The sequence below is a fragment of the Mastigoproctus giganteus genome, chromosome 7 (assembly GCF_048544385.1).
Source record: "Mastigoproctus giganteus isolate SK-2022 chromosome 7, ASM4854438v1, whole genome shotgun sequence".
In the NCBI taxonomy this organism is placed as follows: domain Eukaryota; kingdom Metazoa; phylum Arthropoda; class Arachnida; order Uropygi; family Thelyphonidae; genus Mastigoproctus; species Mastigoproctus giganteus.
This window is the reverse complement of record NC_143581.1, coordinates 157,696,809-157,711,529: the sequence shown is the minus strand read 5'-3', so window position 1 is coordinate 157,711,529 and position 14,721 is coordinate 157,696,809. Positions and strand designations below refer to the sequence as shown.

General features: G+C 38.8%; 1 protein-coding gene across 1 annotated transcript in view; it reads left to right on the top strand.

Annotated features, from left to right (window-relative positions):
- Idh3a (isocitrate dehydrogenase [NAD] subunit alpha, mitochondrial) overlaps nucleotides 1-14,721 on the top strand; it is a 143,191-nt gene that overhangs the window by 54,133 nt on the left and 74,337 nt on the right. Inside the window, exon 5 of the mRNA XM_090377147.1 lies at nucleotides 8,349-8,482. Within this exon, the coding sequence (XP_090233273.1) occupies nucleotides 8,349-8,482 (134 nt within the window). The remainder of the gene's footprint in view (nucleotides 1-8,348; nucleotides 8,483-14,721) is intronic.

Below are 14,721 nucleotides of genomic sequence, written 5' to 3'. Positions count from 1 at the left end.
GACCCATGAAAACTTGAAAAGGGGGGGGGGGATCCTGGTGGTTGAGGGGCCCAGCTTCAATACACCACTTTGATCCCTTCATTGATAAGACATATGGTCCTGGGGTGGCTCACCCATGATTGATGAGCAAGTGATTTTGCTTGCAAGGGTAAACTGTGTCAGTACTATGCCCCTACACTTGTTGTCTGTGGGACAGGATTCAAGCTGGCAGTTTGGGTATGATGCCTGAGCACTCTCATTCCACTCTGAGTTCATGTATTGCTTTCCAGGTAGTGAGCAACCATGCACTGAAACAAACTAATATGAATTCCAATAAACTAAATTCTCTTTCTGGGACCATACGTATCTGACCACTACACTGTTCAGTAGATGGCCTATCATGGTGCCCTTGCATGCAGTCTGTGTGGTGCAAAAGACCGCAAAATTCTTGTGTTTTCAGCTAAAAAAAAAAAAAAAAAAACTTGTATTAACTGTCAAGGAGAGCACCCCTTATGCTTATAAGCATGTCAGTGGTAGAAAGAAAGGGCAATTCAAAGATTAAAGGCACAGCTGAACATGTCATATCAAGAGGCAAGAAAAGAGAAGAAACCCGTAAATAGTTAAAAACCTGTATTCCATCAGAACCCAAACTGAAATGACTGTTCTACCCAACGCTCACTGAAATCACCTAGAAAGGCCAGGCAGCTAACAATCCTATATCTGTACCTCCTACCAAAATTCAGTGGTAAAGATAAACCACAGAAAACTCAGGTGTCACCTGTAGCCCGAGAAAAAAAAATGGATTCAGAAATTGAGGAGGTAACGGACAAATTAAACTTGGAACATTTTGATTGGATATGATATTGGTCAATGGCTATTCTTCTCCAAAAAGGATAAATCCAAGAGACTGAGAAAAGTAAGTCCTCAGTTCTTCAGAAGCTGACTGACAGATCCACCAGTCCAAATAATGGTTACGTTCCAATAGTAGATTTGTTGTATATTCTGGCAAGATACAGATGATATCAAGGCCTTTCTGCAGTAACATGAACCTGTTTGCTTTTGCTTGCAGGAAATGTATATGAAGGTAAATGATGAGTAATAGGTGCATTATGGCCATTATGGCCATAGCACCTATAATTCAAACAACAGCAAATGATGATCTTGACTCGAATAATCTTACTATTGTTCAGAAGGATAGAAGAGGGGATAGTCCTGCTCATGGAGGAGTTGCTATCCTCTTGAACAAGCAGACCCCATTTCAAACTCTTTTTACTCACAAGCACTAATAATCAGACTTGCATTTGGGTTCCTGTTAACAGTCTACTCCATCTATTTGCCACTGTGACTGACATCTGCCATAGAAACCTTAATGATCTTATTATGCAGCTGCCTTCCCCAATTTTATTATTGGGTGATAATGGACATAACACTCTGTGGGATAGTGCTGACATTAGTGGGAGGTGCCATATCATAGAGCTTATTGATAATAACCTCTCCTTTTAAATTTGAGTAGTAACACCTTTTTTCACATGCTGAATGTTTTCTGTTGATTGATTGGTCATTGATCTATCTGCTCCCCCCCCCCTCTCCTGCCTTCACTTACTTGGAAGGTAGAGAAGAACCCATATGGAAATGATCACTTTCCCCATGATAACTACGCTATAGTGGGAGACTGCCTTTTAGGTTAAAATAAAAGAAGATTGATTAGGCTGACTGGAATGCTTTTGCTATTTGACCTCACTGTAACCAGGTAAGAGCCTATCATTGATAGTTACAATACATCATAGAAAATATTGTCTGTGAGCTGCAATTGCAATTTTGAAAATGTCTTCCTCATTTCCACCATTCACTAAACCACGTTGGATTATAGAATTTACAACATCAAAAAAGCCTGGAGGATATTCCAACGGTATCCTACAATGGCTAACCTCAGCTTTTAAAGGTGCATGCCTAAAGTGCAATATATCTGACATTGGAGCGAGCCAAAAGGAATTGTAGTTCCATGATTCATTTACTTCTTCTATTACCACATTAGTACTCAAGGCGTAGCCTGACAATTTCCTTATACAAAGGGATAATCACCTCCTTTTTCCTACTAGCAAAATTCGTGTATGTTGTTGACAAGACCCCATGACCTGCTCTGGCAGCCTGTCTGCACTGCTCTAAAAACTTCATATCTGACTGCACAATTACCCCCAGGTCTTTTAAGGTGGTCTTGGACAAAATCCAGAAAATGAAGAGACAGGGCACATCACATCCTTCATTGATCCTGGAATATAATGGGTGTTGTATTGCAGATTCAACTTCAGTAGCCACTGCTCTTAGGGAAACATTCTTTAACCTCTCAGCAACGGACTCTTAATTCCCCAGAGCTCCTGGTCTTGAAACAGGGAAAAAATGAAAGCAATTTCAGATCACATAGTTTTTACCCATGCAATGGATCATTTACAGTAAGAGTTAAAAATAGCTCCAAATCTTATTAAGCCAAGTGCATTTCAAGCATATGGCATCCATTATGAAATGATTAAGTGCTTGTCACCGAAATGTATGGATTGCCTACGCTTTCTGTAAGGTTATTTTTCTAGATTGTTTTGGTCAGTTGTTTTGAATAGTTGTGCAAAACTGTGGAGAGAATGGCCAGTGCTCATCTTGTACAGTAAATAGAAGCAAAATGACCTCATTTCCAATATGCAGTGTGGCTTATAAAGAAACCATCTAAATAGATTCAATATCTATCCAGGGTGCTTTCTAAAATGGGAACACCTTCTGTCCGTGTTCTTCAATATGCAAACAGAGTATAGCACAACTTGGAGATTTTGTATTTTAAAAGACCTTTATCACCTTGGTCTTAGAGGTCATATCTCCATTTTTATTATAAACTTTTTATCCCTTCAATCTTTCCAAGTTTATGTAGCATCCACCCTCTCTTGTTCCTTCCTTCTGCCAAGATGGGGGAAGCAAAACCCTTAAAACTGATTCTCAAGGATCACTTTTAAGGGTTACACTTGAATATTAAGAGACATGATGCAAGAAAGCAAGCATCGGCCAAAAAAAAAAAAAAAATTTCTATTTCACCCATCCATTCACTCTAAAAGTTTGTCCAGTTCTTCCTTGAATTTATTTAAGCCATCAACTTCACAATAGCAGATGGAAATTTGTTCCAACAAAAAACTACCCACTGGCTAAAGGCAAATTTAAATACATCTGTTCTACAACTGTCTTTCCTTATTTTAAATTTGTGCCCCCTCAGGTTTGTAATCTGAGCAAGAGGAAAATTCCCATCAGCATTGAGCTTGCTCAAACCATTCAAGGCCTTACACATCCCAATCAAATCATCTCACAGGTGCCTGGTCTCCAGATGCTGCAATTTGCAGAATTTAAGCCTTTCTTGGTAAGAGTATCCCTTTGTTCTCCTCGCCAATCTTTGACCTTCTCTGTACTCGTTCTAGCAACTCTACATCCTTCCGAAAATGAGGCCTCCATACCTGTGTGCAGTACTCAAGGCATAGCCTGACCATTGCCTTATACAAAGGGATAATCACCTCCTTTTTCCTACTAGCAAAATTCGTGTATGTTGTTGACAAGACCCATGACCTGCTCAGGCAGCCTGTCTGCACTGCTCTAAAAACTTCATATCTGACTGCACAATTACCCCCAGGTCTTTTTTATTCTCTACCACCTTGAGTGTAGTACACAGTTGGTACTAGGGCTTACAATACCGGTCAAAATCTTAATACCGGTATTTCGGTATTTTTAATTTATGAAACCGGGATACCGGTATTACAAAAACAGTTTTTCTCAATAAATTTTGATGACAATTAGGTGCAATAAAGTAAGGAAAAAAACAAGTACTCTAATTACTTGAATTCGTGTTTTAAATAAACTTTTATTGCAATAATAAATATTCTGAAAAATATCATTACAATACAGTTATTCTAAAAACAAAAAAAAAAATACGTATTATTACCGCAAAGTTTAGTTTATCCACACTACCTGTCCAATAAAGTTAGCTCTTAAGAAACATAAGCAATCAATATTATGATCGTTTAAAATGGATCTAATTTTGGTACATACAATATTTGATTAGCAGCAGGAAACGCCCTTTCGGTTCTATTCTGGTACTATTGTACTAAGATAATTGTAGATGATCTCAGTCCATATTTTCTAGGCATTGAACGTTTTTAGGAAAAAATAGTTAAAGGCATTTCATTAATTTCCGACTCAAGCTCATCTTTTAAAATTTCATTGGAGTCAGGCAATTTCTTATTTTGGAAAGAATTTGTGGAACACTGTTTTGTTCCATGTTGGTCTTCCATGGTTGAATTATGTTCATCATTTTCTGAAGGAGAAAGTAGTTTTATTAAGCGAAGTATAATTTTCACTGTAGTATCCTTACTGAGTGTGCGAGAGAGCAAAGAGTGCAGTTAAGGAATTCTTCACATATATAAATGCAAAGAACAGGACAAATCAGATTGGACACTTATGTAATGGACATGGGACAGTATTAGATACCACAGCTGAAGTTGCAGATGAACTCAACAGTTACTTTGCATAGATATTTACATAAAAAAAACCCTTTGTGTCAATGAGATATTATGGAAGTGAAGTTGAAAAAAATGTAACTAATGATGTTGAAATTTCAAATGATTATTTAATGAGAACTTTTGCACCTGCAGGTAAGTAAGGCTCCTGCGGTTGATGGCATATACCCCTATAATCTTAAAGGAGGTGGCAAGTGAGTGCATTGAACCTTTAAGACTAGTTATGAGAGCATCACTGGACAGGAGAGATTCTGTTGGATTGATGTAAATTGGAACATAAAGGCTGTTCTAGGAGTGTAACGGGAAATTACCGACTGGCCAGTAACTTCAGTAGTAGGGAAAATCATGGAAGCAATGATCAAGGGTGAAATTCAGGATCATTTAGATGGAAATGGAATTCTGTAGGATACACAGCATGGTTTTGTAAAGGGAAAATCATGTTTAACAAATCTGGTTAGCCATTTTGACAGGTCACTTGTGAGCAGGATTTAGGAAATAATTTCGACACTGTTTATTTGGATTTCAGCAAAGCATTTGACTGAGTCCCACATGAGCGGTTACTTTATAAGTTGGAGCAGGCTGGAATTATAGGGAAAATCCTTAGATGGATAGCACGATGGCTTGAGGGCTCCAGGCAGAGGGTTGTGATAAATGGTTATTCCTCAGAATGTAATGTAAGTAGTGGGGTTCCCCAAGGATCAGTATTGGGACCACTGTCGTTTTTGATTATCTTAAATGACATCTATGAAGGGATGGAAAGCTTGAGGTCTAAACTTGCAGATGATGTAAAGATCAGTAGAGTAGTTAATGATTGCCGCCAAGCAGAGCTTCAGAGTGACCTAGATAGACTTCCAGGATAGTCAAAAAAGTGGCAGCTATGCTTTAATTCAGCAAAATGCAAGGTCTTACACCTGGGGAACAGTAACCTCAGAATAACTTATACACTTGGTGGAGTTGAACTAAAGTCAGTAGTGGAGGAACAGGACTTGAGAGTTACAATACGGTCAGACATGAAGTTGTCCGAGAATTGTGTTCAGGTTGCAATGTTGCATGGTGTCCTATCGATGATTTATCGAACATTTGCTAGTAGAGATAAACGTCATAATAATAGAAAGGTGATTTTATAACCTTTATGTGATTAAATTATAAACAATTATTTTTTAAAATTAGTGCCGAGAAACTGGTATTTTTTGTATCAATATCGGTATTTCAATACCGGAAAAAAATGACTGGTATTCAAGATACCAGGATCCCGGTATTGTAAGCCCTAGTTGGTACATTTCTCTAGGATTACTGCTACCCATATGCAGTACTTTGCATTTGTCAGTGTTAAACTTTAGTTGCCACTTTTCAGCCCATCTGCCCAACTTTTCTAGATTCTGTTGCAGTGGAATACTGCCATGCTTTTTACTGTCAGAGTAAATTTAGTTACAGAACAACTTCTTGAACCAGTAACTAGTACCCTCTTTGTGATGACTTTATCATATTTTCACAGTCATGCAACTTAAGAGTTATCAAAAGAAGATTTCAGTGTGCCACTGATTGTCTCTACTCCTGGGCAATGAAAAAGGCATCAGGTTCTTACCACAAAAGACCATCTGCATACATTTTTGTTGCAAGCATAACATTTATGCTGAACCTGAATCGAGACTTGGTCAAAATTCTATTAACTGGAGATGAAATTCTTGGGACTTAGATTTGACAAAATTAACATTGAACTGGTCTTCAACAGTCCACATAAACCTGAATCAAGGCTTAGACAAAAAGCTATTTACTGGTGATTCTTGGGACTTGGATTATTTTATTTATTTATTTATTTTTTTGTTAACATAGTAATCCCAAGAATCTCATCACCAGTAAATAGTATTTTGTTAATTTGAGACAAAGTTAGCATTGACAGTTCTTCAACATGTTCATCAACTATCCACAATTTGCATGAGAAGATTGAACACCCTCTGTACTCTCTCTTCTGCTTTATGGAATACAGATTGGTACACATTACTTTGTATTGTGCAGTCAAAATTAAATTGAGTCCATATTGTTGGAACAACTGCTTCCATAGAAGCAAATGTGTGCTGTCCTTATTGCCTTGACAGAAGCAGCTCTCCCTACAATATGTTTTTAAAACAAAATACCTGCCAGACCACCATATGTCGACGTCTGTTTCTGAGCCACATGAGGGAAATATAACACTCATCAGACTTGATAACTGTCCTCTGATATTCATATCCAGTTATCAGAGTAGATAAGCTTGCCCTGTCACCAAGGCAACTCCCACAACCATAGCAGGCTTGTGTTACAGCCTAAAACTTCTCCCTTGAACAACTGGATGAAGTCTGAAGTCTGACACCCCTGCCTTCTGTCTACCTGCATCTCTATTCAGCAACCCCAGCTGAAACAGCATATACACTGTAGAGCTGCACTTTAGAGTTATCCTTCAATCACACAAGCACTCACCAATACCAATGTTGTTTTATATATACAGATTCCTTAAATACATTACTGGCGTTATCAGCAATGATATACACTACTCATCCAGTTCTGTCCTAGGTTCAGCAGAAGTTACATTCTCTCTCTCTCTCTCTCTCTCTCTCTCTGAACATGAATTTGATATTTGCTTCTGCTGGATCCCTGGCCACATTGAGATCAGAGAATATGATTTGGCTGATACCACAGTGAAATTAGCAACTTCCATAAATAATCTTCGCCTGTTCCCTGTTGCAGAACACAAACAAATAATACACAATAAGTTATATCCCAATGGCAAGACTTATGGAATGGAGAGACTACAAATAAATTATATCACAAACAAATAAATTAAGCCTGTAGTGAAAGGTGACAGTATAATCTTCTCAGGAATTGCGAAGAGGAAGTTCTTACTGAATTCTGCATAGGACATAGCCATTTTGTGCATTGTTTTCTGCTGAGAGCTGATATATAAGCAGAACATTTTTTAACCTTATACACAATTCTTATTGAATGTCCAGATTTTATTTGTGTCCAATGTTATGTTTTAACATTTTTAACTATCTGACTGAGCCTTATACACTCATTTTTTATCTGATAATGGTGGTGGTTCAAAAATTTTATATCATTGTTGGTTGGTCAGGTTCATTACCATTGTGTTGATTCATCAGGCAGCATACCCCTGGAGGTAACTGCAATTTTTGATAGAAGAGCTCTGACTATTTATTATGAGCCAGTACAAAACAGCACATTGAATTCTCGAATGGTCTTTCCTTTTCTAATGTTAAGGGAACTATAGCGACAGACATAAATAATGCAATGAATTGCAATGTACATCAGTAGTGGTTAGTTCATCTTTTGAGTACCCCCCACTAGTGGAATAATGTGGTTAATGCTTATTAGCACAAATTAGCTAATTAAGTGCAGAATCACATCACTTGTTTTAGTCAAATACATCATAATGGATTTCATAAGAATGCATTGGCCCATAGGACTAAATGTGTGATTTAGCCCAGCATGAATGTGTTAGCTATAGAATTCAAAGTTATGTTTCATTATTCCCAACAAACCTTCTGGGTCACTCATATTTGATATATTTACCTGTCTGGCATTGTTTAATTCTGTACTGATATTGTGTAATTATTTATCTTGGAGAAGAATTGCCATATGAATTTCCCTTTTCATATGAATAATTTTTGCACACCCTTATTTGTCACTTCTTTTATGAGATAAAATAAGTATTTCCTATTGAACAAAACTTTTTCAGACAGTCTTCCATTCTATTAATAATATTTTATGTCAGTATTTTTTGACTGATATACTTTTTTGAAACATTTGTGTAAGTTTTAATTTTATCTGCAGATAGTTCCTGGTGTTGTCCAAAGCATTAAGCTAATTACAGAAAAAGCATCCAGGCGAGTAGCAGAATTTGCTTTTGACTATGCAAAGGTGACAAACAGGAATATGGTAACTGCTGTCCACAAAGCTAACATTATGTAAGTTAAACTTTATTTATTTGCATACAAGGTGCGGTTAAAAATTTTACATATTAGCTGAAGATGACATAGTAATTAGCTTTAAGTTAATCTGCTACATGACATTAGAATGCAGTGGTGTTTGCTACGTTGTTACTTGTGTTATCCAGAAGTGACACATAGTAGTAGTAGTGGCATGTGATGCAAGTGTATATGAGCTTATGCAGAATCAGCCAAAAAAAACAAAAAAAAAACAAAAAAAAAAAACACACACACCCTCCAAATGCCTGTCCAGTTCCTCCTTAAATTTATTTAACCTATCAACTTCCACAACCACAGATAGAAGTTTGTTCCAGCAATTAACCACCCGCTGGCTAAAGGAAAATTTCTGCACATCTATTCTACATCTGTCTTTTCTTAATTTGAATTTATGCCCCCTTAGGTTCGTAATCTGAACAAGTGGAAGGATCCCATCAGAATTCAGCGTGCTCAACCCATTCAAGGCCTTATACACCTCAGTCAGATCACTATGCAGATGCCTAGTCTCCAGCCACTGCAATTTGCAGAACTTAAGCCTCTCTTGGTAAGGAGATCCCTTCATTCCCCTCACCAATCTTGTTGCCCTTCTCTGTACGTGCTCAAGCAAATCTACATCCTTCCTAAAATGAGGCCTCCAGACCTGTACGCAGTACTCAAGGCGTGGCCTGACCATTGCCTTATACAGAGGGACAATCACCTCCTTTTCCCTGCTAGAAAAATTCCTATATATCATTGACAAAACCCCATGATCTGCCCTGGCAGCCTGTCTGCATTGCTCAGAAAACTTCATATCTCACTGCACAATTACACATTGGTACGTTTCTCTGGGGTTACTTCTACCCATATGCAGTACTTTGCATTTGTCAAAGTTAAACTTCAGGTGCCACTTCTTAGCCCATCTGCCCAAATTATCTAGATCCTGTTGCAGTAGCACACTGCCATTACTATCATTAACAACCTTGCCAACCTTTGTATCATCTGCAAACTTTGACACTAAGCCTGATATACCTTCATCAATATCATTGATAAATATACAAAACAACAGAGGACCCAACACCAAACCATGTGGGACTCCACTAATAACATTAGTCCACGGAGAGCAGCACCCATTAATTACCACCCTCTGTCTTCTCCCACTCAACCATCCTTTTATCCATTGTAGCAACTTGCCCTTAATACCATACCATTTTGCTCCAATTTTTACAATAGTCTTCCATGTGCAACAGTGTCAAAAGCTTTCCTGAGATCCAAATATATGATATCAAAATTATTTTTTGCATCCAGTTCCTTTGTAACCACATCATAATATCCTATGAAATTTGTCAGACAAGACTTTCTCTTAACAAACCCATGCTGTGTCTGAATTATTGCTGCAGTCTTGTCTAGATGATCCTGCAATGCATCTTTAACCAGTGGCTCCATTATTTAACCCGGAACAGAAGTTAAACTAACTGGTCTGTAATTACTCGTGTCACCCTTCAATCCCCCTTTGTGAATTGGGGATACATTTGCACATCTCCAGTCCGTTGGGACCTCCCCTGAGTCCAAGGATGCTCTCATAATTATGACTAAGGGTTTGCTTAGTTGCTTGGTGCTTAGTTGCTTGATAGGTGGAACAGGACCAGGGTATGTCTGCCAGGGGCAAAGGTTGATGACGTTGTAGAGCGAATATCATCTTTTTAAGGGCACAAAAGGTGATATAGTTGTACACGTTGGCACTAATAATATTAAGAGTAGGAGACCGGCAGAAATACTTAACAAGTACAGGTCACTGCTGAACAAAAGCCGAGAATTAGGGTTGAATTTGAAAGTGTCTGCAATTCTGCCCAGACACGATAGGAGGGAGTATATGATGAGAGCCTTGTCGATCAATTCGGCCCTGGAAAGATTGTGCAAGGCTAAAGGGGTAGAATTTTTTTCAGCCTGGACTGTACTTGTTAACAGGAGAGATTGCTTCTACAGGGATGGGATACACTTAAATAGAAAGGGTGCAAGAATATTTGCTGATGCTATCGAGGCAGTGTTAGGTGGGTCGGAAAACTGCTAGCTTGGGGGGAGACAAAGACCAATAGATTGACAGTAGCCACTGGCAGAGTTGAAAGAGATTCTTGCACTGCTTCTATTAGAATGAGCAGAAGCCTGAAAAACAAGATGCATGGTATTTCAGAGACTGCTGGGAGCCATTGCGGTCCAAGTAAACACATGGGTTGTGTTAGGGTAGCTAAGAATAGAAACAGGTGCAGGTATACTTGTGTGTACACCAATGCTAGGAGTTTAGTAAATAAATTTGATGAATTTGAGGTATTGCTCAAAACATCAAAGGCAGATATTGTTGGGATATCAGAGACGTGGTGTCACATAGATATAAGGGATGCAGAACTGCAATTTGGGGAGTACAACGTCTACAGAAAGGATAGACAGGATAGGAAGGGGGAGGGGTTATGCTATTAGTTAAGAAACACATAAAAACCAAGGAAGTGAAGCCAGTCGACATCGCTGGATAGTGCAGTGTTGAGTCGGTTTGGTGTGGCATAGGCATTGGGAGATCAAAATTGAGAGTGGGAGTGTGCTATAGGCCTAATGACTCTGATGAGTATAATAAGGAACTGTACAGGGAAATAGAGTGGGCCAGTAAATCAGAGAGTCTTATAATGGGAGATTTTAATTTCCCAGATATTGACTGGAATTTGGGGGCTGGTTACTCACGCACTAGCAGAGCTTTTGTGGATTTATTGGATGTTTGTATCAGCATTGCCGGGAGGCAACTAGAGGGAGTAATACTCTTGATTTGATTATCAGCAGTGATTCTTCATGCATTAAGAATCTGCAGATAAATGAACCACTAGGTGGCAGTGATCACAGTGTGCTGAAGTGGGATTTACTGAAAGAGGTAACTACCATTAGGGGTAAAGGGAAGGGTTATTGCTTCCGTAAAGGCGACTACGATGGACTGAGACAGTATTTAAATTCTATACAGTGGGACCAACTGATGATGTTACCAACAGCAAATTCAAAATGGGAAGCATTCAAAGAACTTATCTTGGAAGCTACTAGGCTTTACATACCAACTAAGAAATATTGTTCAAGGTTTAGGCCAAAATGGATGTCAGATGAACTAATGAGGCATATGGCAGAGAAGAAAAATGCATGGGATACTTACAAATTAACACATGACACAGAAGCCTATGATAGATACAAGTTGATATGCAACCAAGTTACAAAGGAGGTTAGGCAGGCGAAGGCAGATTATGAGAAATCCTTGGCAAGGGATGCAAAGAAAAACAGCAAAGAGTTCTTTACTTATGTAAACTCTAGAAGGAAGGGGATGAATCAGATTGGTCCACTTGATATTGATGGGTCAACTGTGGATGATCATGCTCAGGTAGCTAACAAACTAAATGAATATTTTGCATCGACATTCACACATGAGGAGTTATTCAGCAAGGGGAATGCCAGAGGTGTATTCAAATCTAGCAGTAAGCTAAAGAATCTTGAAATAACTGGGAGTAAAGTGGAGGAGAAACTGTTGAAGATAAACACAAGAAAGGCACCTGGGGTGGATGGGATCTATCCAGTTATATTAAAGGAGGCAGCAAAGGAAGTAAGCAAACCCTTAGCCATAATTATGAGAGCTTCCTTGGACTCAGGGGAGGTACCCATAGACTGGAAATGTGCAAATGTGACCCCAATTCACAAAGGAGGATCAAAGGCTGATACAAGTAATTATAGACCTGTGAGCTTAACTTCTGTTCCAGGAAAATTAATGGAGGCACTGGTTAAAGAAGCACTGCAGGATCATTTAGACAAGACTTCAGTTATAGCTCAGACACAGCATGGTTTTGTTAAGGGGAAGTCTTGCCTGACCAACTTGACTGGATACTATGATGCAGTCACAAAAGAACTGGATGCAGGGAATAACTTTGATATTATATACTTGGATCTTAGAAAGGCTTTTGATACTGTTGCACAGGGAAGACTGCTACACAAATTGGAGCAGTGTGACATTGGAGGCAAATTGCTGCTATGGATAAAGGGGTGGTTGAGGGGGAGAAGACAGAGAGTGGTAATCAATGGACACTGCTCATCGTGGACTAATGTTATTAGTGGAGTCCCTCAGGGCTCAGTGTTGGGTCCATTATTGTTTTCTGTATTTATAAATGATATTGATGATGGTATATCAAGCTTAATGTCCAAGTTTGCAGACGATACAAAGGTTGGCAGGGTTGTCAAGGACACTACTGACACTATGCTGCTGCAACAGGATCTGGAAAGGTTGAACAGATGGGCTGAGAGGTGGCAAATGAAGTTTAACATTGACAAATGTAAAGTACTACACATGGGAAACAGCAACCCCAGAGCAACGTATCAACTCTGTGGTACTACACTGACAGTGGTAGAGAATGAAAGGGACTTGGGGTGGTTGTGCAGGCAGATATGAAGTTCTCTGAGCAGTGCAGACGGGCTGCAAGAGTAGCTCATGGAGTATTGTCAATAATATACAGGAATTTTTCCAGCAGGTATAAGGAGGTGATTATTCCATTGTATAAGGCAATGGTCAGGCCACACCTAGAGTACTGTATACAGGTCTGGAGGCCTCATATCAAGGAAGATGTAGAGCTGCTGGAACGAGTACAGAGAAGGGCAACAAGATTAGTGAATGGAACAAAGGGGTGCTCTTACGAAGAAAGGCTTAAGTTTTGCAAATTACAGTGTCTGGAGACTAGGCACCAGCGAGGTGATCTGATAGAGGTGTATAAAGCCTTGAATGGTTTAAGCATGCTCAATGCTGATGGGATTCTTCCTCTAGCTCAGAAAAATCACCTGAGAGGGCATAAATTCAAATTGAGGAAAGACAGATGTAGGACAGACGTGTGGAAATTTGCCTTTAGCCAGCGGGTTGTTGGTTGGTGGAACCTTCCATCCCTTGTGGTGGAGGTTGATAGCCTAAATAAGTTTAAGGCTCAGCTGGACAGGTATTTTGAACAAACAGAGGAGTGAAGTGGAAGTGGGTTTTTTTTTTTTTTTTTTTTTGGCTGATGCTGCATAAGCTTGCTTTCTTGCATCAAATGCCTCTACTAATGCTAATGCTAATTCTAATGCTTTGCCGCCTCCTTTAATATAACTGGATAGATCCCATCCACCCCAGGTGCCTTTCTTATATTTAACTTCAACAATTTCTCCTCCACTTTGTTCTCAGTTATTTCAAAATCATTGAGCACCCTGCTACAATTTGATAACCTTCTGATATTTTCAAACCTTAATAATTCCTCATGTGTGAATGTAGATGCAAAATACTCATTCAGTTTGTTTGCTATCTGAGCAGGATCATCAACAGTCGAACCATTGATATCAAGTGGACCAATCAGATTCATCTCCTTTTAGAGTTTATATAAGTAAAGAAATCCTTGCTGCTTTTCTTAGCATCTTTTGCCAAAGATTTCTCGTAATCTGCCTTCGCCTTCCTAACCTCCTTTGTGACCTGATTACAGACTAGCTTATATCTGCCATAGGCTTCTGAGTCGCTTGATAATTTATATGCATCCCATGCATTTTTATTCTCTGTTACGAGTCTCATTAGTTCATTTGATTACCATTTAGACGTAAACCTTGAACAATATTTCTTTTGTTCTTGAACAGTATGAAACTTTTAGTAGCATCCACGATTAATTCCTTGAATGCTTCCCACTTAGAATTTACTGTTGGTAAATCGTCAGTTGATCCCACTGTACAGAATTTAAAAATTGTCTGAGACCATTGTACTCACATTTACGGAAGCAAAAACTCTTTCCTTTACCCCTGATGGTAATTAAATCTTTAAGTAAATCCCACATCAGTACACTGTGATCACTGCCACCTAGCGGTTCCTTTATCTGCAAATTCTTAATATACGAATGATGATCACTGCTGATAACCAGATCAAGAGTATTACCCTCTCTGGTTGCCTCTCGAACATGCTGATGCAGAAAACAATCATCCAATAAATCTACAAAAGTCTTACTAGTGTGTGAGTAACAAACCCACAAGTTCCAGTCAATATCTGGAAAGTTAAAATCCCCCATTATAAGATATTCTGATTTACTAGCCCACTCTATTTCTCTGTACAATTGTTCATTGTACTCATTCGAGTCATTAGGCCTATATCACACTCCTACTCTTATTTTTGCTTTCGCAGTGTTTATGTCACACCAAACTGACTCAAACAGTGCACTGTTCATCTATAT